Source organism: Geotrypetes seraphini, chromosome 3, assembly GCF_902459505.1.
Source record: "Geotrypetes seraphini chromosome 3, aGeoSer1.1, whole genome shotgun sequence".
Lineage (NCBI taxonomy): Eukaryota > Metazoa > Chordata > Amphibia > Gymnophiona > Dermophiidae > Geotrypetes > Geotrypetes seraphini.
The window spans coordinates 314,744,165-314,769,230 of NC_047086.1; the positions used below are offsets into that span (position 1 = coordinate 314,744,165).

Below are 25,066 nucleotides of genomic sequence, written 5' to 3' on the forward strand. Positions count from 1 at the left end.
CACCCGGGGCCCATTATTTTTTGACACCCCCCATCTATATGAAAAATATGATTTTTAGTAACAATCTACATATCGCACAACAAGAGTGTACCTAGGAAAAGGCAGCATCTTAAACACTGCAGTGAGCACTAGAACACCAAGACATACATTGTAAAACTAAACAAACCAGATCCTGCACAGTCAATTGATCCTGTACAGTCGATGCTATCAGAAAGCCACGTCCCTTTCATACACACAGACAGATACACCCTTGCCCAATATGGAATAATCACAAACTAAAAATAGAAATATGTAGACAAAAGTTAAACTGAACTGCCAAGAAACCAGACTCTGCATACAATGCAACACCACAAAAACAGTAATACATGTCCTCTAATACTGTGCAAAATATAAAGACAGTAGATGTAAATTTGAAAAAACTGATACATAACAATCACCACTTTACAAATTAACAAATAAAAATAAAACAAATAATGAGAAATAAGAAAATACCATTTTATTGGACTAATCCCCGTAAGCTCAGTCCTCATCCCCACAAACCACCTGATTCCATCCACACAAGCCTTGAATTGTTTTATATTGAACTTATTATATTAAAGTATAAAAAGAAACAATATTCTGTACAATTGTCAATTTATAAATCAGCGTCTTTTCCCCACTCTCTGTTCCCCATTTCCCTTCAGCGTCCTAAGCCCACTCTCTCTCCACTTTCCTTCAGCGCACGCACATAAAAACAAGCAAGTAATTTTATATCATTTTCATTCTATTCATTCATAGAAATTAAAGTCTAAATAATGCTAGTCACATAACAAAACATGATTTTACAAAAATAATTCCCTGCACAGTCAAGCTTGCAAGGATTACTAGATGTCTTCAGCAGCTCCCCTCCCTCCCCCCCTTACCTTCGTGGCCAAGTCAAAATGATCTACCAACAATAAAATTTTAAAAACACAAAGCACACTGTATGCAGAGAAAATGTTAATTATCATTTATATTCCACGGGTTTTCAAAAAGGTCAAGGCAGATGACTCTATGCAATGTCATCTCAGTAACAACTATACAAAAATAGACAAATATACTCCCTCCCTTTTTACTAAACTGTGATAGCGTTTTTTAGCGCAGGGAGCTGCGCTGAATGCCCCACGCTGCTCTCGATGCTCATAGGCTCCCTGCGCTAAAAACTGCTATTGCAGTTTAGTAAATGGGGCCCATAGTGCAAAATATAGACAGCATATATAAATTCTCAAAACGGACACATTTTGATCACTAAATTGAAAATAAAATCATTTTTCCTACCTTTGATTGGTAATTTCATTAGTCTCTGGTTGCACTTTATTCTTCTGACTGTGCATCCAATATTTCTTCCCTTGTTTTAGCCTCCTGTATGCTTCCTCTCCTCCAGACCTCATTCCCTCCCCCAACTTTTTATTTGTTCATCCTGTCCCCTTCTTTCTTTCTCTCTCCATGCCCCCTTTCTTTCTATATGTCTGTCTTTCTCTCTCTCTCTCCGTGCCCCATTTCTTTCTTTCACCCTGCCCCCTTCTTTCTCTCTCCATTTCTGTCTCTCTCTCTCTCTCCCCGTGCCCCATTTTTTTCTTTCTTTCACCCTGCCCCCTTTCTTTCTTTCTGGCTCCCTGTCTCCACCTCCCTTTCTTTCTTTCTCCCTGCCCTCCCCATGCCACCGCTGCCACCACCACCATGCTGCCACCACCGTCGGGGAAAGGCTGCCACTGGCCATCGGAAACAGGCCGGTGCCGAATTCGCCCTGCTTCGTTTCCCGCGGGCCAACCAACTCTGGCTGTCCGACGTCAATTCTAACGTCGGAGAGGACGTTCCAGGCCAGCCAAGAATCAGGGTGGTTAATAAGGGTTTAGGCGCCTGCCCGTCAGGACAGATGTGATTCTATATAGGACGCCCGTGTGCAATTCTCAAAAGATTCTTAGGTGGCTCCTGAGACCAGGCGTCCTATACAGAATCAGGCTCTTAGTGACCTATATACCAAAAATTTTCTATTATTTTGTCTCTATGGCATATACTGCCATTAAGGGGGCATGTCTTTCTTTAGTATATCATACCTTTGCATGCTTCTTCTTTAAAGAATTCAGCTCCTTCTGCTGTTTCTTCAATTGCTTCAAATAAGCCTGTGAAAACAGTATTGAATCAATATTATTTCTCTATATGCATGAATTTTTATACTACTTTAGATGCTGTTAATTCTGCCTATGAAAAGGGAAAAATGGATTGCTCTTTTGGATTGCAAGGTCTGTAATTCAAACATAAATCCATTCAGGTATTTTCTGAAAGGCCGACTTTTTTCTAAGTTATGCAACAATTTTTTTCATCTACTAAAATCAGGATAAAAATTACAAAACTGATGATCCAGCAAGGAGAATAGCATGGCGAATATATGATATTCAGTTTCAGCTCAATCTCCACAAATGTCTACTCCCTTGGAAACTAATTGTATGCAGGCTGTTCTTTTTTGGATAATGATTCTTTTCAATCCAAAATTCAGTCCATCTCTATGAGGGGTGCTCGCATTTTATTTCCATTCTACTAGATTATATGATTACTAGTCTTTAAGCCCGTTAAATTAACGGGTCCTAGAATAGATATGTCTGTCTGTCTTTCTTTCTCTCTCTCTCCTTGGCCGCTTTCTGTCTGTCTGTCTTTCTTTCTGTCTCTCTCTCTCTCCTTGGCCGCTGTCTGTCTGTCTTTCTTTCTGTCTCTCTCTTTCCTCAGCTGTCCACCACCACCCCTTCCCTGCTCCTCTTGTCCAGCAGCACCCCTTCTCCCTTCCTTTTACCTCCCCCCCTGTCCAGCAGCACCCCTTCCCTACTCCCCCTGTCCAGCAGCACCCCTTCTCCCTTCCTTTTACCTCCCCCCTGTCCAGAAGCACTTCTTGTCTGCTCCCCCTGTCCAGCAGTAGGCCTTCTCCCTTCCTTTTACCTGACCCCTGTCCAGCAGCACCTCTTACCTGATCCCCCTGTCCAGCAGTAGGCCTTCTCCTTTCCCTGCTCCTCTTGTCCAGCATCCACTAGCCCGGGCAACCTTAGTGCTTTTGCTAGGCTGGCCCACCTCGCATTATCGAAAAGGGCTGGCCTAGCAAATGCCCTGCGGCTGCTGCGTTTGCTGGTCTGGGGGTGAGAAGAGACATCCTGGCAGTGGCTGTGTAGGAGTCAAACCGCTACTGCCATTGCCAGCCACACCACGTGCCGCAAGCCGCCCCATATGCCAGAAATTGAATTCGGCACGGAGGCAGACAGCACAGCGGCAGGGATCACAAAACCCTAAGTGCGCATGCGCGCTTAGGGTTTTATTATAGAGGATTGTGAGTGTACAACACAATTATGTTGTTCACAAAAGATCTGTCAGATACAATTACGTTAACCTGATTAAATAAAACTTATTGGGAACCATTGGATAAAGAACACCCAAATTTGAGCACTAGAATACAGGGCGCTGTACACAGGACTTTGAGATTGCTTTCTATCGGTTAACCCTATTTACCCTATAAGATTACTCATTTGTTGAATTTTGAAGGCCACTTTGTGAACTAATTACTATTATGTGTTAGGCAAATGCAGGATTTGTAAGGAAAAGATGTCGAACATACAGCAGGGGATGATCCAAAAGCCAACTTTATTAAATCAACAGCACAATTGTGAGTCACGAAGACTCGACACTGACAGTGTTTTGGCAATTCTGCCTTTGTCAAGCGTCTCCAAAAGGAGTAAATTTGTGTTTGTGGTGTTGCAATTCACATTCGTCAATTCAAAAGGAAACATAGGGAGAAAATCCGCTAACAACTATGCATACCCAAAGTAGCAAAGTAAGAAGTGTAACCCCTGACACCCTGCACAGTAGACTGTGTTTGAATCTCTGCTTTATAATGTGAAAATGTTTGAGTTTTACATGTTGCTTCAAGCTGTAATTTTACTCATCGTGCAGCTCAAGGATTGTTTCTGACTGCCGAGGCTGCTTCCTTTAGTAACCATATATATTTAGCTTGAGCCAAATATGTAGAATATATCTTTTTGGCAAGTATTGTTTAGTTTAAACTATCTATAATAATAAAATGGTAGCCCACGCATGCGCACTTGCGCCGCGTGTTCCCTGATCCCTGTTCTGTCGCGCTGTGCCAGCTTAATGCGCATGCGCGCATACTACGTCACCAGACACGCGTCGCAAGTGTGGGACCGCAGCCAGCCAACGATCGCCTCCACAGCGGAAGGACTGGACCCAAGCGCTGGACATCCTGCTCTCCTGTCGGCTCCTCTCACGAGCCGCACCAGCATCGGAGAAGGCTTCCGATGCTGGCGGGGATCGAGAGGAGCCACACCGCACCTCAAGGGGCGGGAAGGGAAGCGCAAAAAAAAAGTCCAGCTGATAACTTTCTTCGCGGGCCCCAATCCAAACGCTGATTCAAGCAGCGTGTGCAGCACTCTCCACATGCTGCTTCGGGGCCTTCTACTGCCCTGATTTGCTCTGCCGCGTCTCTGATGATGTCATCAGGGACGTGCCAGAGTAAATCAGGGCAGTACACGGTCCCGAAGCAGTGTGTGGAGAGTGCTGCACACGAAAAGTCACCGTGCCTCAGAGCGGCCTGCGAGGTTCCTTACAGCCGGTAGGCTGTTTTAAAGAAGAGAAGCCGCATGCTGGACAGGGGGAGCGGGTAAGAGGGTCAGGGGGAGAAAGTAAGGAGTGCTGCTGGATAGGGGGAGCAGGTAAGAGGGCCAGGGGGAGAAAGTAAGGAGTGCTGCTGGACAGGGGGAGCAGGGAAGAAGAACAGAGGAGCAGGTAAGAAGTGCTGCTGGACAGGGGGAGCAGGGAAGAGGGACTGGGGAGCAGGGAAGAATTGCTGCTGGACAGGGGGAGCAGGTAAGGAGTGCTGCTGGACAGGGGGAGGTAAAAGGAAGGGAGAAGGCCTACTGCTGGACAGGTGGAACAGGCAAGGGGTGATGGTGGACAGCCGAGTAAAGAGAGAGACAGAAAGCGGTCAAGGAGAGAGAGAAAGAAAGACACACACATCTATTCTAGCACCTGGCTAAAGAGAGAAAAAGAATAAAACCACACACACACACACACATATATATTCTAGCACCCGTTAATGTAACGGGCTATAAAACTAGTATACAATATATGCAGCTTATGGTTGTTACTATAACTTATTTGGAAGCTTTAGGACTGATTCTGATCCCCAAAGTTTGGTAATCATATTTTGCTTATTGGCCGGTAAGATTCTGACAATTGATTTGGCTCATCTCTCACATTCACTTTATTTCTCACTGACATGTGGGTGTCGCATCATATCTTTTATTTCTCACTTCATTTTTCAACATTTGTTGGCCTAAGCTCTAATCCTCAACATCTCACTACTTAAGTATTTCACCTTCATTTTATTCACCTCTGATAATGATGTTCATTAATGTTATGATTTTATCGATTTTTACTTCTCATGCCTTCTCTCTAAGTGTTATTTGTTTTAAATATTTTTATTGGTATTCGTGTTTTTATAAAATAATGTATATGTGATTTATGTATGTATATATATATATTTTTTTTTTTTGCAGACCCCTCATGCAGGCGTTGTAATACCAAACACAGTTAGTGTTGGGTATATTGAGGCTCTTAGCGTTTTTTCTGCTGTATTTTGTTTGTTGTGCTCTGTCCCTCTTTGTGCTGGTCAAAGAAGTTTCACTGCCATATTCTGGACAAGCTGCAATCTAACCCTCCCTTTTATGAAGCTGCTTTAGGTTTTTTTTATCATCGACCTTGGCGGTATTATCTCCAACGCTCATAGAATTCCTATGCGCATTGGAGTTAATACTGCTACGGCTGGTGATAAAAAAGCCTAACGTGGCTTCATAAACCGGAGGGGGGGGAAGGGAAAATTTTTGTAGCACCACTGTTAAGTGAATTATGATAATCAAGGCAGTTCATAATCAAAGTATAGATCAATTTATGAACAGCATTCCTTCTTCAGAAATGGTCTGAATATGTTTAAAGTTGTAAAAACAGGCCTGAACTACAAAAGATACCAAGTTTATTTAATATTTCATATATTTTCCCATTGCCTTATCTAAGCTGTTTACATATAAATATTAAACTAAAAGAGTTGACAATATATAGTTACAATAGCCAACAAAATAAATTAGTAATTACAAGATCATCCAGAAATCACAAAATTATCTAATAGCTGCCATTGCTATACTGCAATTCCAACATCTGGCACTCAGAGCTCCCAGGAAAACTGAAAAATTATCCTTGACATCTAAAAACCAAAGTAAAAATAAGTTTTGAAATGATAATTTCAATCTTCAATAGTCCAACAAACTATTCCAAAGTGTCCAGACAGTCGCACTAAATCTGAGTCCCTGCTGGTGTCAGAAAGAAGTGATGACCAAAACTTTTGTTGGCTAGATTGAAGGATATGGACTACAGTGGAGGTGAGCAGACCCTAAGAAAGATCTCTCCCTCAATCACTATGTTCAACATTCATCCACCTTGCTTCCCCTTCAATCTGTCCCTCTGTTCTCTTTCCACCACCATATCTAACATTTTTCCCTCTCATCTTTCTCTTCCCCATGCATCTCTACCGCAATCCTCTCTCTCTCTCGATACCCAACAATTTTCTTTTCCCATGTGCACCATCTATTTCCCTCCCACTCACACACTCATACCCAATTCTCCCTTTCTATTCCTTCCTTCCCTCCTATGTCTCAAGTCAGTGCCCCCTTCCTCCGTCCCTTCTGTGTCCCATTTCCATGCCCCCTCCCTTCCTTCTGTGTCCCGAATTCGTGCCCCCTCCCTGCCTTTCTCCCAAATTCGTGCCCCTCCCATGTCTCAATGTGCTCCTTCCCCCCTCCTTTCTTCCTTTGTCCCATGATCATGTCCCCTCTCTTCTTTGCTTGCTTGCTCCAGGGCCATCGAGATGGGCTGCTCATTTTGGACCTTCAGCCACACTTGTTTGCAGGGATGTAGGCAGCAGCTCTTACATGTTGCATGTGACTGACCCACAAGCCTTCCCTCTGACATCAGCTCTGACGTCGGGTTGAAGGCTTCCGAGTCAGCCATGTGCAGCATGTAAGAGCTGCTGCCCACATCCCTGCAAGAAATGTGACTGAAAGCAGGAAGGAGCAGCCTACCTGGAAGGAGGTAACTGGGATCCCCTGCTGACCCAGAAGGCTTCCCTTCGATGTCAGCTCTAACATCAGAGGGAAGCCTTCCAGGTCGGCTTCGGCCCAAAGGGGGCATGCAGCTGTAGGGCAGGAAGGAGAGCATGGGATCCCTAGCGGTGATGTCCATTAAGAAGGAAGTGGAGTGGGAGACCCGCCCAGATCTGCATACCCCCAACAAGTGGCTTGTGTATACCACGTATTGAGAAACTCTGCATTAGAACATTCAAATAACATAGATATGATGTTACTGATTTTGTACAATAGAACTTATCATATTGCCGAGGGGCCAAGTACAGTTATTAGATGTGGACAAGATGTGTGGTATAGAGTCCATTGGGATAAACAGTTGGGAGGCTAAACTCAAGGCAAGTTGTTTGTACAGTTAAACAAGATATAATAAACTGATCAAGTTACAGTATGTGTAGCAAGCCAGTCCAGGTACAGAATGAGTGTATAGTCAGTCAACCCTATGTATTAAAAGCTTGGGAGAAGAGCCAGGCTATCATTTGCTTCCCAAAGTAGACGTAGTCTTGAGTTAGATGTAGCTGTACCCAAAACACCAATGTCTGCTAAACTATCACGAAGAAGGGTGTGATTGACTAAGTTAAATGCTGCTGAAAGGTCCAAAGATATTAACAGTGTTGTAACATCTTGATCTAAGTTTACCAAACTGAGAATCGTTGAATCAAAAAGAGCAGTTTCGGTGCTATAAAGGCGGACCTAGCAACTAGGGCGCAGTCTGGCTTAAAGGGCAACCCAGAATCCAGGCATTTTGAATCACACCATTGAGAATCAAGGGATAAGCAGTTCTTAAGCAAGGAGAGATCACATTGATGAGAAGCAACATATGTCACTATTTAACTGCGACCAGTAAAATAAAAGCTAATGGTTATTCCAGGGGTCTCAAAGCCCTTCCTTGAGGGCTGCAATTCAGTTGGGTTTTCAGGATTTCCCCAATGAATATGCATGAGATCTATGTGCATGCACTGCTTTTAATGCATATTCATTGGGGAAATCCTGAAAACTCGACTGAATTGTGGCCCTCAAGGAGGGACTTTGAGATCCTTATTCAATCATTCAATTTTCTATACCATTCTACCAGGCGAGCTCAGAACGGTTTACATGAATTTATTCAGGTACTTCAAACATTTTCCCTGTCTGTCCCAGTGGGCTCATAATCTATCTAATGGACCTGGGACAATGGAGGTATTAAGTGACTTGCCCAGGGTCACAAGGAGCAATATGGGTTTGAACCCACACCCTCAGGGTGCTGAGGTTGTAGCTTTAACCACTTTGCCACTTTAACCACTGCGCAGCAGACTCTGATCCTACAGAACTGGGTTCAATTCCCACTGTAGCTCCTTGTGACTCTGGGCAAGTCACGTAACCCTCCATGACACCAGGTACAAAAAAAAAAAATACCTTAGCTTGTGAGCCAACTAGGAACAGAGAAAGTAACTGCATATAGGGCCAGATTCTGTTAATGATGCCAACACGTGTCAATTGCATTAGGCATTTCTAAAAAAAAAAAATCATACCTGCATTGAAGGCATCTACAATGTATGTTAGGGTTACCACACCTACAATGTCGGTGCGATTCTGTTAGAGATGCCTACCAATGCCTAATTTTAGATTCAAACATGCCTAATTTAAAAAAAAGAGCCCGATACGCCCCTAACCACGCCAATTAACCTTTATTTTTTGTCATTATGATCTTGTTAAAAGCTCATTAATGACATCATTAACTCTGATTTTGAAATAGATTTTTATTGATGTAGGTGCCTATGATTTAGGCACCCCTTATAGAGTTCCCCCCTCCATAATGTATACAGTGCTGTGTACATCTTGTAGCACTCTAGAAATGATTAGTATAGTTGAAAAGGGCTAAGAAATAAATTAAAAAACATGGGTGACAAGATCGAAACCTGGGACACCCCACTTTCAAACTGATAGGATTCAAAGAGTGCTGAAAATTATGCAGTACTCAAAAGAATCTAGCATTGAAGAACCAAACTATTTCAGAACTTTTCTCCTAGAATCCACGTCATATAGAAGGGAAAAGAGCAGATGCTGGCATATCAAATTGAATGCTGAGGAGAGGCCAAGGGAGACAATAGCGATCTACACCCCTGTCCATGGAGTTTCTAATTTCACTAATTACAGTAGAGTAACTCCGAACTATGCTTTTCATGAAATCCTGACTTATGTGAATGCAGTTCATTGATTTTTTCAAGGAAATTCCTGATCCACCAGGTCAGAACACTTTATCAATATTTTTACATAACTGTAGCTAGGTGTTCAATATAGCATGCAAATGCTAATATCAAAGCATACCCTATCTGTCTATTCTACACATATGCTCTGTACCCTTGCAAATCAGCTCCTGAATAATTCTCTTCTGTTTCAACTTCTGTCTCCTTGCTCACTGTGTGTGCTGACATAGCAATTTAAAATGAGATCTCTTCCATCAGCTGGCATGTTAGCAGCTGAAGGGAGAAGAGCTGAAGCCTGCAAGGAAAATGAATCAGAAGAATTTGATCATTACGACATATGGTTAGTTATCAGGGAAGTATCAGAATCTAACCAGTACTAGGTCCTCCGCTATCTCTTTCATAGGAGTAACACTGTGGAATTATTTGACTGGACCACAAAGAACTCTTATAGATTTTCAGATGTTTAAGAAACTTCTGAAAACTATATTATTTGTAGAAGCTTTCAATAAATGTTCCCCCCCCTGAATGTTTCTGTATTGATATGCTGTCGAGTGCTGTAAAATATGGCTGACATGAAGGACCTGTTGTCATTTGTATAATCGTATGTGCTGTATGTTTATTTTATATGATTGTTTTTTTGTAAAACCGCCTAGTTATAGGCAGTTAAGACTCATGATTTTTATGTACATGTATCGGATTATTATTGGAGTTTACATTGGTTGCAAATTGAAGGAGGAATATTATTCAAATTTGGCAGTGTCTGCTATAAGACACTGCGTGGTTTGGTTCCTACCTACATCATTGATCACCTTAAGTTCATTGACCAAAAGCTTTGCCCATGATTCCAGATTATTTGCTTTCACTTCAGTAAAAGGCTGACTATATAAATGATTCTTCTACAGAACTGTTGCATACCAGGTGGCTCTATGGGATAAGAACTTTGGTAGTTTGATCCTAAGATCTAATACTTATCTAATTTTCAGGAAATTGATAGAAACTTATCTTTCTGAGAATTTTAAAAAAATATTTGAATTGTAATTCACTGTGAATGTGCAGTATTCTAGCATTGTAAACCGCACTGAACTGTAAGGTAGTTGCAGTTTATAAATGAATTATGTTATGTTAATGAGTCTTTTCATTTTCTAGAATTTTTCGGAGATGACATTAGGCTGTACTGAAGAGTATGACTCATAAAACACCATGGGAGCAACATGCATACTGTATGTAGTTATAAAGTTGACCTTGCAACTCAACTTGTGAAGTTTTACAAGCCAGTGAAGTTTAATGAGGAGAGCAGGACCACTTCATTTTAGAGCATCATTACCTCTTGGAAAATGTGATTTTGTAACTGTTATCTGACTATACCTAGTTAATATTCAGTATGATCACATGTGTAGCTGATTTTGCAACACAGAGCAGAACAGCTTTTTTTTTCTGAGATCCATTCATGATGCGGCTCATTTGAATCTAAAAGGAAAGTTGCTCAGTGTACCCAGTCCCCTGAGTTCCCACGGTAATTCCAGAGGGAGTAGCCAATTCTGTGGGAAGAGGTAGATTTTGTGGTCTTGCTCACGATCACAGAAGCAGAGGAAATCAAGGACTCTGCATATGACTGATTATAACCTAATGAATTTAATTGGAAATAGATGGTTTGGGGGGTGGGGGGAGAAACTGTCACAGATGCTTTATGAATTTGATAGTCTGTCACTGTTGGATCTTTTCAAACTGGAAGCAATGCAAGAACCGCCCCTGCATGATCATTATGTTATAAAAAATTATGGCAGTGGACCATGTTCTTTCAGACTTCCTAAGCTGCATGTACAGAAGATGGCCCACAAATTAAGCATTCGAATTTGGAAGGAAGAACATTACACGGTGGGGGGGAGGGGGGAAGGGAGATTGCCTTCAAACGGCCTATATTGGTGAAACATGGATTCATGTAGGCCAGGGGTGTCCAATGTTGGTCCTCGAGGGCCGCAATCCAGTCGGGTTTTCAGGATTTCCCCAATGAATATGCATGAGATCTATTAGCATACAATGAAAGCAGTGCATGCAAATAGACTTCATGTATATTCATTGGGGAAATCCTGAAAATCCGACTGGACTGCGGCCCTCGAGGACCGACATTGGACACCCCTGATGTAGGCAGAACCAACCCCCCTCCCCCGATACGAATGCAGATAAGTGTTTTTTTGTCTTTTCTAAATATATCACGCTTGAGAAGTTAATAAGTTTAAAGTGAAAAGGATGAAAAAATGGACTAATGAAAAGATGTGGTGAAATTAACTCCCATTGACACTGCATTGAGAGTGCAACTTTTGATGGTCCTAAGGAGTGAATGAAAGTGCTTCTTCTAGAGATATTTTGAATAAACAGTGCAGTGGACCACAACAAAAGCTGGCAGAATGTTCTGTTGTCCATTGAGGAACTGTCAGCCTGAAATGCTGCTGTTTTCTTTTGTTTTTTTCTGTCAGGAGAGGCAGTGGACTGCTTCTTTTCTTTCTACTTTTTAAATAAAATTTTTGTTATTTTCCTGTAAGCCACTTTGATGTTATTTTTATGAAAGGAGGTATAGAAAACATTAGGAATTAAATAAAACAAAGTCAGTATCATCTCCAAAGATGAAAGCTATACATAGTACACGTCCAAACATTCGTATTTATGAAAGCTACAGATAGAAGTTATAAGCCAATTTTAGAAAGAACATGAAAGAGGAATTAAAAAGTCCAGACTAGGAATTTTATTTATTTATTTTACCCTCCTCCTCCTCCTTCCACCCCCCTTTTTTTTTTTTACAAAACTGTGATAGAGGTTTTTAGCACAGGCCGACACGCTGAATGCTCTGCACTGCTCTTGAGGACCAAGAAGTCCCACCCTTCAAACCATTTTGCAGCTTTATCCTAGATGTGCATGCATACATCCCTCTTAACCCCACCTGCCAGCAGCACAAGCTTCCCACCCCCCCACCCCCAATCCCTCTGGCACCAGATCCTGCCTCTAAGACCCTCCAAGCATTAGATCTTACATCGGGCACCTTTGTGAAAGTCCACCAAAAAGATCCCACTTTATTTGGCAGTCTGACCTCTAGTGGTAGAACTGCAAGATTACCACTACCAGTAATGAATGCCATTTTTGATCTTGGGACTTGGCATGAACATGAGCAACTGGGGTTCACACCTTCTCCTATCTGGAATCCTGGTAAGAGCTGGGATGGGGGTGGGAACCCTATTGGGAAGGAGGGGGTGCTGCCATTGGAGGGGATTGAATGTCACAGGATGTCAGGTGGGAGACCAGATGCTGGGAGAGGGGATGTTTGGGAGTAGAATCTGAAGCCAGAGGGAACTGGGGGGGGCTGCTCTCAGCCTTTGCACCTGCCCCTTTAAATATGCACTTATTTATGCATTGGATCAAGTATAAATATTGACATTTTTTTATTGATGTCTATTCCCCCATTCAAACTACTCCCTGTCCACACTCTAACCATGTCTCCTTGTAATCTAAACATGGCATAGATCACCATATGTAAACAATGGCTTTCCAAAATTGTTATTTGAATGTGTGGACAATCTTCACATTTAAAAGCTGCTATTGTGGGTGGGAATGCTTCTAACATAATCCTCTGGACTGTTGGCCAGGAGTCAGAGCTGAAACTGAACATGTCCTGCTTCACATCAACTACCATGAAAGAACCATACACCCCAGAAATCACTACATATCCATGGCCAATGTTACACAATGATTTCATGGAAACATTTCAAGGGCATGCTGAATAACAGTTTGCTGCTACTGTATTTCTCCAAAAATAAGACAGTGTCTTATATTAATTTTGGGCCCAAAAAACACACTAGGTCTTATTTTTGGGGTATGTACATGATCATCTCTCCCTTCCTCTCCTTCACCCCAATTCTTCCTCTTTCCTTTCTCTCCCACACATGTGTAGCATATTTCCTCCCCTCTCTCCCATAGTTTCTATCCTTCCCTCCCTCCCTCCCATCCCTCATGCAGCAGAACCCACCACCCCCGCCCGCCCCACCACACAGCTGAATCCCCGCTGACCCTCCATCATTCCCTTCCTCCCATCCGAACCCCGCTGACCGCGAGCGAGCCCTACATACTGGCACCTACCCCAAATCAGCGTCGGGCCGGCAGCACTCTAAACAGGCTGCTTCGGCCTTGTCTGCCAGTGAATTCCCTCTGATGATGTCATCAGTAACGCGGCAGAGAGAATTCACTGGCAGACAAGGCTGTAGCAGCCTGTTTAGAGCACTGCCGGCCTGACGCTGATTTGGAGGGAGGTACCAGTATGTAGGGCTTGCTTGCAGTCGGCAATTCGGATGGGAGGGAAGGATGGCTGCGCGGTGGCGGGGGGAAGCACTGCCGGTGAATCCCAACTAGGGCTTATTTTGGGGGTAGGGCTTATATTAAGACCTACCCTGAAAATCATGCTAGGGTTTATTTTCGATGTAGGTCTTATCTTCCGGGAAACACGGGTATTTAATAATCCAGCTTACCTTCATTTGCTTTAAATCTTCTATCTTCACTTGGGGAATAAGTTCTACAGCTAGGAAACAAATAGTTTTTGTTGAAATTCAGTTAAGTTGGTACATATTATAATACTCAAGCTAAATGATTTCAGGAAAATATATATATATAACACGATACAAAGCATCAGTTCGGCAATAGCCTGCCTAGGGGAGAAATGCATGGTGCAAGCTGTACCTAATTTTCATAAAAGCAGTACTTTCTCTTAGAAAAGTTCCTACGGGTACAAAGACTTTGCATCAGTTTGTTCTTTAGGAGACATTTTGTTTAAAACAGCACACATCGATTTGAAAATCTCAGCTGTGTGCATTGTTTTCCAAGATCACCCTAAATACAAATCTGGAAATCCTTTTCTTTGATTGGTTAAAACAAAGCATATAAACTTTCATGCATATTTTTAGTAGGATTCATAGCTGTCCATTTATCCACATAACTGGCTTTGAAAATTGTCTTTTTAATGCCATACATTTAAATGTACATCATAAGCTCAATTACTAAACACTGTTTTTATGCAGAATTGGTGTTCTTCATTAAAATTCAAGCTGTAGCTATGCAACAGTATTTCAGTTAGTCAAATGTAAAAAAAAAAATGGTTAATGGTACTAATCAAATATGAAGCTTGTAATTTATAGGCTATTGTGCTATCATTTTGTGATCAGTTTCACAAATGAATTAACCTAAATTATATGTGCTCAAGATAAAACGATATGTGAATATCTATGCTTAACTACAGTATACACTCAAATCTAAGTAGATCCAAATATAAGTTGAGACACCCATTTTTAGCAGTAGTCTTGTTGTACTATTGCTAGAGATTAGCCTCTCCTGTCCATTTAAATTGCTTTGAGTATTGACCCATAGGGATTTGGGAATATTTCCAGGCGAGGAAAGTTCTTTATGTGTATAGGGGTTCTGGCTGGAAGCAATCTTGGAGGGCTGCTAGAAGACTCAAAAAATTGTTCCTGTCCTTGGAAGATTGTGGTAGGTGGCTCCAGGAAGTGAACAGAAACTGTATGTATATGTGTGTGTGTGTATAGTGGAGGGAGTAGACAGGCTTAGAGTGGTTGGTGGGCATTTAGTAGAAATTTGATAGTGCCACACAAATTAACTAATCAGGGGATGGGGAGGGTTTAAATAGATTTATCTGACTAGCTTTAGAAGTTAGCTGGATAAATCTTCTAATTACTGACCCTGTTACAAACTCAACAACATATTTATAAAGCTATCACTTGTACTGGATTTTGCAATGTTTTCTCAATGTGATTTGGCTGTTTTCTGGTTGCACTCTTACTCCTGATCAGCAGACATAATTGATAATGCTATTCTGCTTACTAGACTGAATCTATGAAAACTCCAAGTGGGAGAGAAAATGAAAACATGTTTGTGAGTTAATGCTATTTTTTTTTTTTTTTTTAGAATCGTGTTATCTTTGCACAAATACACATTACCACGATATTCAGCCTGCAGGGGGCAGCGTTGTTAATGTCTTCTGCCGATGTTCAATCCAGACATTCAATGCCGGGCCACATCCAGTTTCTGGCACTATGTGGTTGTTTGGTTTTTTTAAAAGCTGGCTAGCACCTGCCCGGTTAACTTGATATTCAGAACTAACTGGCCATGCATTAGTGCATAAAGATAGGACAACTATTTATATGGTTCTATTTATAGGTTAATACTAGCCAATTAGCTCTTAATATCAGGAGCTAACTGGACTCTGCCTCAAAATACCTCCAACATAGCCAGCTTGCACTTTGGTGCTAACCAGTTATTTTCAGTGAAGACAACCGGTAAAGTGCCACTGAAAATGCCTGGATAGTTGCCGGTGAGTTAAACAGTCAGCAGCCATTCCCAGCTGCTTCGCACGCTTTGAATATCGGCTGCATTGCAGTGAAATATACAAAGCCTTGGGCTTTTATGATGAAAGATGGGGTTGACAGAAATCTCTCAGGGCCTGGCAGAGCCCATCTTTGGTTTTAAACATCCGTCTAAATATTTCTACAACCTTAAAGGTCTTTATTTCCTGCAGCAATGAGGCAAATGAAAAGACTTGCTTAGCTCACCACTGCTGACTTGCACCCTAAGGTATTTTTTCACTCCTAATTTCTCCCTTGGGGTAGCATAGTTGGTTACAGGTATCGCAGGTTTGTACGAGGGTAAATCAAAAAGAAAAGGCAAAATACATCTAATGGCTTTAATAGAAGTAATGTGAGCATTTTTTTTGCTACTTTAGCTTGTCTGCGGTATTCTTTGCTCACATGTTTAAAGACAATAGACTGTTTTCAGTCCAATTCTCTATATGTGAGGTTGAAAACCATTGGACCCCTGAGGAAGGCGTGTTCGCCGAAACATGGACCATGTAGGGTCTGGTTGGATTTTTAGCACTGTATTTTTTATCATTGTACTTTTTAATTGAATTTTCATGGTTTTATATATCAGTGTTTAATAAATTATCTCCAGAACATCTGTATCCACAGTTTTTTTGTTTTCATCGGTGGATTGTTTTCACTGTGGATCATTGGGTTTCCCCATTTTTCTTTGTTGTGCAGCAATTGAACATATCCACTTTTCTGCACAGTCCCCATGCAAGATGACGCAAATGTTGTATCGTTCAACTACAGTAGCTTCTACATTCCTGCAGAGAAGAAGTTTTTCAGCTGTTCCCAAAGCCAGGCGAGCACTGCTTCCTTTACTTCATCATGCTTTTTCTTTTGCTCTCTGGTCGCAGTGATGCACCCGTGTCTCGTCACCAGTGACCTTCTTCATCCCGACTCAGGAACTAGGTCTCAACCTTCACACGCTATTGCTTGTGCAGATCCGTAAGCTGTTTGGGAACCCATTGTGCACAGACATTCCTGTATCCCAAGTCATCATGCATTATGGCAAATGCGGATTCATAGCCGATATCCAAATTTGCAGTCAATTGAGACACCGTTATTCATCGGTCTTTAATCAAGGCATCCACCCTGTCAACGTGCTTTTGTGTGCGCGATGTTGATGGGTGACCAGAACAACCTTCGTCAGTTACACCTGTTCTTCCTGCTTTAATCCTTTTTATCTACTCATAAACCTTTCGTTGATTCATGGAGCTATGTCCATACCGAGTCACTATCTGATGGTGAATTTCCACAGGTTTCAATCCCTCTGCCCAAAGAAAGCGCACTACTGCATGTTGATCTTCAATGGTGGAATCGTGTAATGAAGCGTCTGTGGTTCTGACCTCATGGCTGCCATACAACTAAAGGCAGAGCGCTGCACTGTGCGTGTACGAATTATCCTGTAGGCAATGTACAAGTACATATGTTGCATTTCGCTAGTTTTGTTCCGGTTATCGCATAATTTAACAATTGCTTTTATTTTACTGATTCACCCTAGAATTAATTTTGATGTAAAGACTGGAAATAGGCTCATGTACATTCCATCCTAATAGATTCTGGACAACATACAACTGGTGGGAGTCAGCAATTTTTTTTAATCGGCAGCTAAATTAGCCCGATATTCAGTTCCAAGCCAAGTGCAAGCCACCACAGCCCATACAGGTCCTGGCAGATATTTGGCCAGGGTCTGCATAAGAAAGTTATGCAGGTCCCAGCTGAATATTGGCCAGGACCCACATAACTTTTTAAAACTTTTTTTTTAACCCTCTGAGTCTCCTTCAGCTCCCTGAAATAGCCTTCCCTTCCTTTCTTCTCCCTCCAGGTTGCGACTTTGAGAATTCCCTCCCACCTGTCTTTGAATGTCCGTCTAACCCCCCATTTTCAATAGGACCCTTCAGGCCTACCTCTGATCCAATAAGATGATGGGGGCAGGAGTGAACCCTACCTGTGCCTGTCCCTAGCACCAACTTCCACAAAATGGGAGATGTTCCACGTGGTGGTGGTGGTGGGGTTAAGGAAGGAGGGGGCTCAGAGGTATTAAAACAGTGTTAAAAATCCATACTGGTCCCAGTTAATATTCAGTGCCAGGACCTGCATAGCTAAACCGGCTAAGTTAGGATAGCTCAACAGTCCTAACTTGGCTGGGTTAACTATACTGGTCCTGGTACTGAATATTGCCGGCACACAAACAGCCAACTCTTCCCAAATGCCACCTCCTGAACTGTCCCTAACCTGCCCATTTTTTATGGCCAGCCAGATATTTAGTAAGCACCACCTGATATTCAGTGGCACATAACTATGTTACTATGTTATTATGGTTATGTGCCACTGAATATCAGTGGTTGGATGACCAGGAGACACTTCAGCTCATGTAGGTTGCTTGGAATATTGGGTTTAATGTTTTGTTCTGAATCAAATAAGGCATTAATGACTATTTATCTAGAATTAAAATGGAACCCTAAACCAGAACAATCTATCTCTGTTCTGATGAACCAACAGATTCAGTGGGTGATTCAGGCAAGGGGTGATAAAGTGACCTCTCCTAGTTCACAGCAAGTAACTGTGCCAGAAATAGGACTAGAAATCATCTCTTTTGACTCCCAGCTCATTACTTTAAAGATAATGCTCACTAGGGGCTCCTTTTACAAAGCCGCGTTAGCAGTTTAACGCTCGTAATAGCGTGCGCTAAACTGCTGGCCACGGTAGCCGCTACCGTCTCCTCTTGAGCAGGCGGTAGTTTTTCGGCTAGTGCGGGGGTTAGCGCGTGATAAAAAGTGCGATAAAGCCGCTAACGCGGCTTCATAAAAGGAGCCCTATATCTCTTTGAGCAGTAATTTTTTTCATGTCAGAAAAAAAAAAGATTTTGTCTTGTTTTGAGGTGCTCTTTGTTTTCATTTATTTAAATTTTACCTTTTTTTGTATCTGGCCCAGGGCCCTGGGCGGCAGTCGCCACTGGTCTGAGTTCAGAGCTGCTCTGAGGAGTGACGTTTGCTTTGGGATTGTTACATTTTCCTTTCTTATCATTCTTGGAGTTATCATTTGGCACATCAGCAATATCACTCTGCAAAAAGCGATGACATTGATCTTAGCAATATCAAGACAACAAAATGAGATCTCATAAAAATACATTCATTTTTGGTTCCTATTCTTTTTCAATAATACTTTCCTGTCTATAATTTTTTGATAGATTTTGGACTAAATTTATATTATACTGTTTGCCGGAATAGGTATGCTCATGTACTTTACTTTAACCATTGGAGTCATGCTTTAAAGTGAGGTGAATAATTTACACAGTAAGGGTATATAATCAATGGCGAAGTAAGTGGGGGGAGGCAATCCGCTCTGGGTGCCCACAATGTGGGTGCCAGCAGTTGTTTTCCTCCCTGTCCCCCCTCCCCGCCCTGCCCACTCTCATGCTCATACGCTACTTCTCTTTCCCTGTACCTTTTTAATGTTCGTGGCATAATCAGCAACCCCAACTTGCTTCTCGTGCCAGCAATGGCTCTTCTAACATCTCTTCCTGGACTTGTGTCTAGGAAGTGCAGAGGACGAGTCGACGCTGATGTGAGCAGGTTGGGGGTTGTTGCTCATGCAGCAACATTAAAAAGGGTTTTGGGTGGGGAGGTAGAGGGTATTTATGCTTCTTATTTTATATTATTTGATGCATTGTTGTTGTATTATGCATAATGTGATACTCTTATGTTGTTTTTGATATTGTATGCATCAATAAAAATTGTTTGAATCTAAAAAGGTACGGGAGAAGGGAAGGGGTGCGTGTGTGTGTGGCAGGAGGTGGGTGGGTAAGGAGCGGCTAGGGTGGGGGCAGAGAAAAGGGTGCCATTGCCCCGGGCGCCTCTCACCCTTCGCTACGCCACCGTATGTAATGCATCTTACCTTGTCCCCACACACCTTTTAATGTTGTTTACTTGTAGTATGTGCATTGAGTTCTCAATTTTATTGCAGGATAATCCGTATGTTACGTTTTGCCTATTACGAGGGTAGTTTTGAAAAGTTTGGTAAAAAAGCAAGTTAAGCAATGTAGACTCCATTGAGGACTTTACACTTAGGGATCCTTTTACGAAGCCGCGTTAGCGGCTTTAGCGTGCGTGACTTTTAATCACGCGCTACCCCCGTGCTAGCCAAAAAACTACTGCCTGCTCAAGAGGAGGCGGTAGCGGCTAGTGCGTCCGGCGGTTTAGCATGCGCTAAACTGCTAATGCGGCTTCGTAAAAGGAGCCCTTAGTCCAGCGAGCTTCCATTTTTTTTGTTCCGTCAGAAAAATATGTTTTGTCAAACTCTGCAAAATACTCATTGATGGCATCGATGATTAATGGGCTGAGGCACCAGCTCATGGAAATTTACCAAACTTTTCAAACCACCCTTGAATTTATTAGATATCTTTCCTATTTGTTTATTTGCTATGATTTTATGGTTGGGTTTTAAAATAATTTTATAATTTATGTTCTATTATTGATTTATCTTTCTTTATCTTAATAGTAAGTGTGTGTCCCTGAGGCAGCCCCTTCTGGGTGAAACACGGCCATATTGGGCAGTTTTATCTTGGTTTTACAATGAAGTTTCTCTATCCTTTTGGGACTAGTGGACTGTTTGCCAACATGTTCCCAGGCATACTATAGAACCTGGCTAAATAGCCAAGTTTTTGCAGGCCACCACAACTTATCCATGTCTGGCTGATATTCAGTGCTGATATCTGGATAACTAGCTAGGTATGGTCAGGACAGCACTAGCTAAGTATGTGCAGTTTGACTTGCCTGCTTAGCTGGTCAGACATTGGCATTGATTGGTGGTGCCAAGGTCATTTTGGGATCTATCCTGACTCCATTCCCAGAATACCTTACCTCTAACTGAAAAGTGCTGTGGCTTTCAGAGCTAATATAGAGTGGCACTCTCCAGTTATGTGTTGCTCAATACTTGTATTAGCATTTGGGCCAAGCAGAGCAATTTAATTAGGCACTTTGAACATTGACTCCTATAACTTAAAGGCCCCTAAATTTACATTACTTTTTAGCTGACAACTTAGACTTTGTCTATGCGTGCTAAAAATAGGAGACAAATATAGGAACCTGGCATAGGAACTCATGGTTTTTTGAATATTGGGTCCAATGCATTTCCCTCCTTCAAGAACAAAATGGGAAAACGCTTTAGTGCCTCAAGCACAATCTCTGAATTACATTTAATCATGCCTGATCAAGTTCAATCAAGTCTAACAATGAGGTCAATTTCCAAATGGCATCTATGTCCCTCCTCTTGCTGCTCCATGCCCCCTTCCCCTACAACTTCCTCTTCCTCTTTGATCTGCCGCCTTGAGCCTGTATGAGATGTGCGACTCACAAACGGAAGATTAGATTAGATGAAGCGCCGTCTGCGTTTTCTGTCTGCACAGGTGCATGTATAAATAGGGCTACCAGCCATCCGGATTTACATGGACATGTCCTCTTTTAAGAGGACTGTCTGGGTGTCCGGGTGTCTTTCTAACCGTAAGCTGGGTGTCTGGGTTTTTGGCTCGGGGCTGTATCTGAGAGGGCCTCCGAGCATGTGCGGACATGACGCGATGACGTGTGACATCATTGCATCCGCACATGCTCAGACACAGCCATGAGCTTAAGAGGAGGTTTGTGTGGGGGTGGGGCTGAGGGGGTACAGGGCGTTGCTGGGAGCAGGGCCACATGTCCGAGTTTATACTTCTTGAAATCTGGTAACTTTTTGTATAAATCTAGTACATTCCATGCTTAGTTAATTAATTTATTTATATACCACTTATATCCTAAGTGGTTTTATATTCAGGTACTTAATCATATTTCCCTATCTGTTCCGGTGGGCTCAAACTCTATCTAGTGTACCTGGGGCAATGGGGGGATTAAGCGACTTGCCCAGGGTCACAAGGAGCAGCAAGGAATTTGAACCCTCAACCTCAGGGTGCTGAGGCTGTATGTCTAACCACTGCACCACATACTCCCACATGGTCAAGGCAAGTTCCAAGGATCATGAGGGGCAAGGAGAAGTAGCTGCCAGAGTGAGTGAGGTATGAATAGGTGCCTGGAGAGAAAGATGTGGATGGCTAGTGGAATGGGGGGTAGGAGAATAAGAGAGAGAAAGATGGGGGGGTTGTTCTCTGGAATGTTATCCTAAGGTGGAAGAGAGGCAGAGAATAGGTTCCCATGGAGGTGGGGGGAGGGGACAGAAGAGAAGGGATGAGATAGTATCCATGGAGGGAAGGGGAGAGAGATGGGAAGAGGTGGTATTCAGGGAGAGGGAAGAAATTGTACCTGTGGAGGGGAGGGAAGAGGAAAGAAGAGAAATGGGAAGATATGTGCTCATGGAGATGATTATAAAAATAACCAGATTTTATTTTTCATAGGGCTGTACCTGCTATATTTATTTAAACTCTTTTACATTTGGATCGTGCAATTAATCATGTAATATTAAAAATTTTAATTGATGTAGAGCCTTATTAAAAATTAATATTAAACTTGATTCTATAATACTTCAAGGATAGAGTTTAAAAACTCACTATTTTGGATTGTCTATAGTAGCAAATTCCATAAATGAGACACCTGAGTAACACACTTAATAGATTGTTTTTGCAGTTACTATATCAAGTTGAAAAGATTGAAATTAACGCATTTATATGAACAGCCATACTGGGTCAGACTAATGGTCATCTAGTCCAGTCCACCTGGCAGAAACCCAAATAGTAGCAACATTTATAGGATTTGAAGTGCATTTCAGCAAACTGTTTGAGGGCCGCAATGGAGGACTTTGGGGGTGGGGGGGGCACATGTGGCCCTGGGGTTGCACATTGGAAACCACTGGTCTAAGTGGATGTACCTAAATTTTGGCACTTAAATGCTGACTTAGGCCAGTATCCTATAGTGGAATCTGAGTTCCCAGATGTTTTTATAGCATTAGGCCCATATTTTATAAATAGCACCTTAAGTTAAGCGCCTAACTTAAGTGGAAAACGCTGTTTAAAAATAATTAAAAGTGTTTTAAAAAAATGTAGGTGCCTGCATCATGATTAAGGAGGCGCTTTACGACACCTAATGCCACTATAGACATGGCTAATGCTGGAAGTGGCGTTAGGTGTCATAAAGCACCTCCATAGCCATGATACACGTGAAAGATAGGCTCCGGAAATGTAAGGCCTTGAAAACCCTGGCCTACATTTCTGGCACCTATCTTTCACAAACCCACAATTCTATAAAATGGTGCCATTGACAGGCCAGCGGCAGTGAGCAGGAAGTTTTCTCTGAGCGTGACGCCGACAAACGTGTGTACTGAGGAATCCCCCGATGAAGGTTTAAGTACCAAAATGCCTAAGGGGACAGTGTGCTAGCTGTGCCCTGGCGTTGGGAGTGAAAATACAGACAGCACTGGAATCCTGTTGGTTAGGTAAGTGCAGTTCCACACGTTATTAGTGTATTATGCTTTATGGACTATCTCATATTTAACTAGCTTAAAAAAAAGGGTGTATAGTGAACAAAATTTAGAAATAGGGAGGTTGAGGGAGGAACAAATGATTGTAGAATTGGGATTGGTGAAGTGGGTTCTGAAATAGCTGTGCGCTATAAGAGGCCCCATGATCCCTTTTCCATGTTGACTTTCTGATGTTCCTCTCCAAGGTTAGATGTAGGTTTTAAAAGAAATTAGAGTGAGTATGTATTAAAAACGCACCCAGTCCATGGGATACTGAGAAGTTTTTGAATACTGTTTTATTTGGAACCATTTTGGTATATAACATAAAGAATCAAGAGGTCTATGTGAGAACAACAGGAATGCTTGACTTATTTTTAAGAAGTGAAGTGTTAAGACACTACCCTTTTTCTTTTTGCTGATATGCGCTTTGTGGGGTAGATGTGAGATGTGTTTGTTGATTTTTTTGAATCTCCTAATTAATTATAATAGATTATGCTGTTGTGTGATTGGACATGCGATCAGCGGCTGTTTCTTAGGCGGTCGATGACAACGGCACCATTTATATAATCCGGGCCTTAGTGCTTAACACACTGCATCTTTATAGACTTGACCCCTATATGTATAGCACTGCTTAAAATGTGCCTAATCTTGGGGCAAATCAGCAGATGTCACTGGACTTCCCATTTGAAAACTGACCCAAATGTTTCCAGTAATTTCATGTTTTCTGCTATCGATTCTATAAGTACAGGGGGCACTACTGTTTTTTCTGAACATTTTTATGCTATATTTGAGGAGAAATTTTAGTATTCATGAAATCAAGTGAGATATCAAAATCTACAGCTGTGGAATGACTGCTGTGTCTTTGCAAAGTGCCTAGATATGTCCCCCTGGATTGCTATATACCCTCATTTCTTCTTTTTCCAATCTACAGTGTCATTTGTGCTTTGTTTTTATTTAACAATTCATAATTGATTATTGGGAGTAGAGTGGGTCTACTTTGATAGAACTTGCTAGACTTGAAATAATAATGATGATACAAAAATCTCCAGAAATGAAAAGCAAATTCAATATACGTATTGGTACGGTTAGCACCAAAGTATAAATAATTCATATTTACATACAGTTTCAATACCCATAGCTCTCATCTGATCTGCTCTTTTTTCCATCACAGACAGAAATTTCTTTGGATCTGACAAAGCATCAACAATATCTGAAAGAGAATTAGACTGGTGTTAATTTTCTCCACAATATCTTCTAGATTAATGAAAGCAATTGATTGGCACATGGCTTTGATAGAAACCAACATTCAATGTTTGGTTTACTGCTTCACAGTGAACATGGTTGAACTTTTCCTGGCAAGTCCAAAACACAACTGGAAAGAACCAAACCGCTCCCGCAAAGAAGTCTCGCAAGTACCAAAAAAGGGGGATGAGAATGACCAAAGCAAATCAGGCCAGGACAGTCATGAAGGTCTTTATTAAAACTGTGGCATTCAATCCTGGAGCAGAATCACAACTGTGGACCCAACATGGGCCATTTTGGCCTAAGGCATCCTGAGGAGTCCTATTGAGTTCAAACAAGAGTTTGCTTGTACTACAGAAGAGCAGAGACATTGTTATGAATGTTACTGCTCACTAAATCTAATTGTGTTTCAGGTCTTTTGTTTGACCTCAGTAGGACTTCTGAAGAAGGCCTTAGGCTGAAACACGCCCCATGTTGACTCCACAGTTGTGATTTTGCTCTATGTTTGACACTCCAAAGTTTTAATAAACATCTTTGTGACTATCTTGGTCTGGTTTGCTGTGGTCATTCCCATACC

At 42.0% G+C, this 25,066-nt stretch overlaps 1 protein-coding gene across 5 annotated transcripts in view; it reads right to left on the reverse strand.

The window, feature by feature from the left end:
• Positions 1-25,066, reverse strand: part of PLCB4 (phospholipase C beta 4) — a 714,891-nt gene that overhangs the window by 80,623 nt on the left and 609,202 nt on the right. For all 5 annotated transcript variants that reach the window (XM_033937395.1, XM_033937391.1, XM_033937393.1 and 2 more), the window contains 4 exons: positions 24,369-24,457; positions 18,721-18,871; positions 13,906-13,955; positions 2,076-2,141 (listed from right to left, as the gene is read on the reverse strand). In XM_033937395.1, coding sequence (XP_033793286.1) covers positions 2,076-2,141; positions 13,906-13,955; positions 18,721-18,871; positions 24,369-24,457 — 356 coding nt within the window. The remainder of the gene's footprint in view (positions 1-2,075; positions 2,142-13,905; positions 13,956-18,720; positions 18,872-24,368; positions 24,458-25,066) is intronic.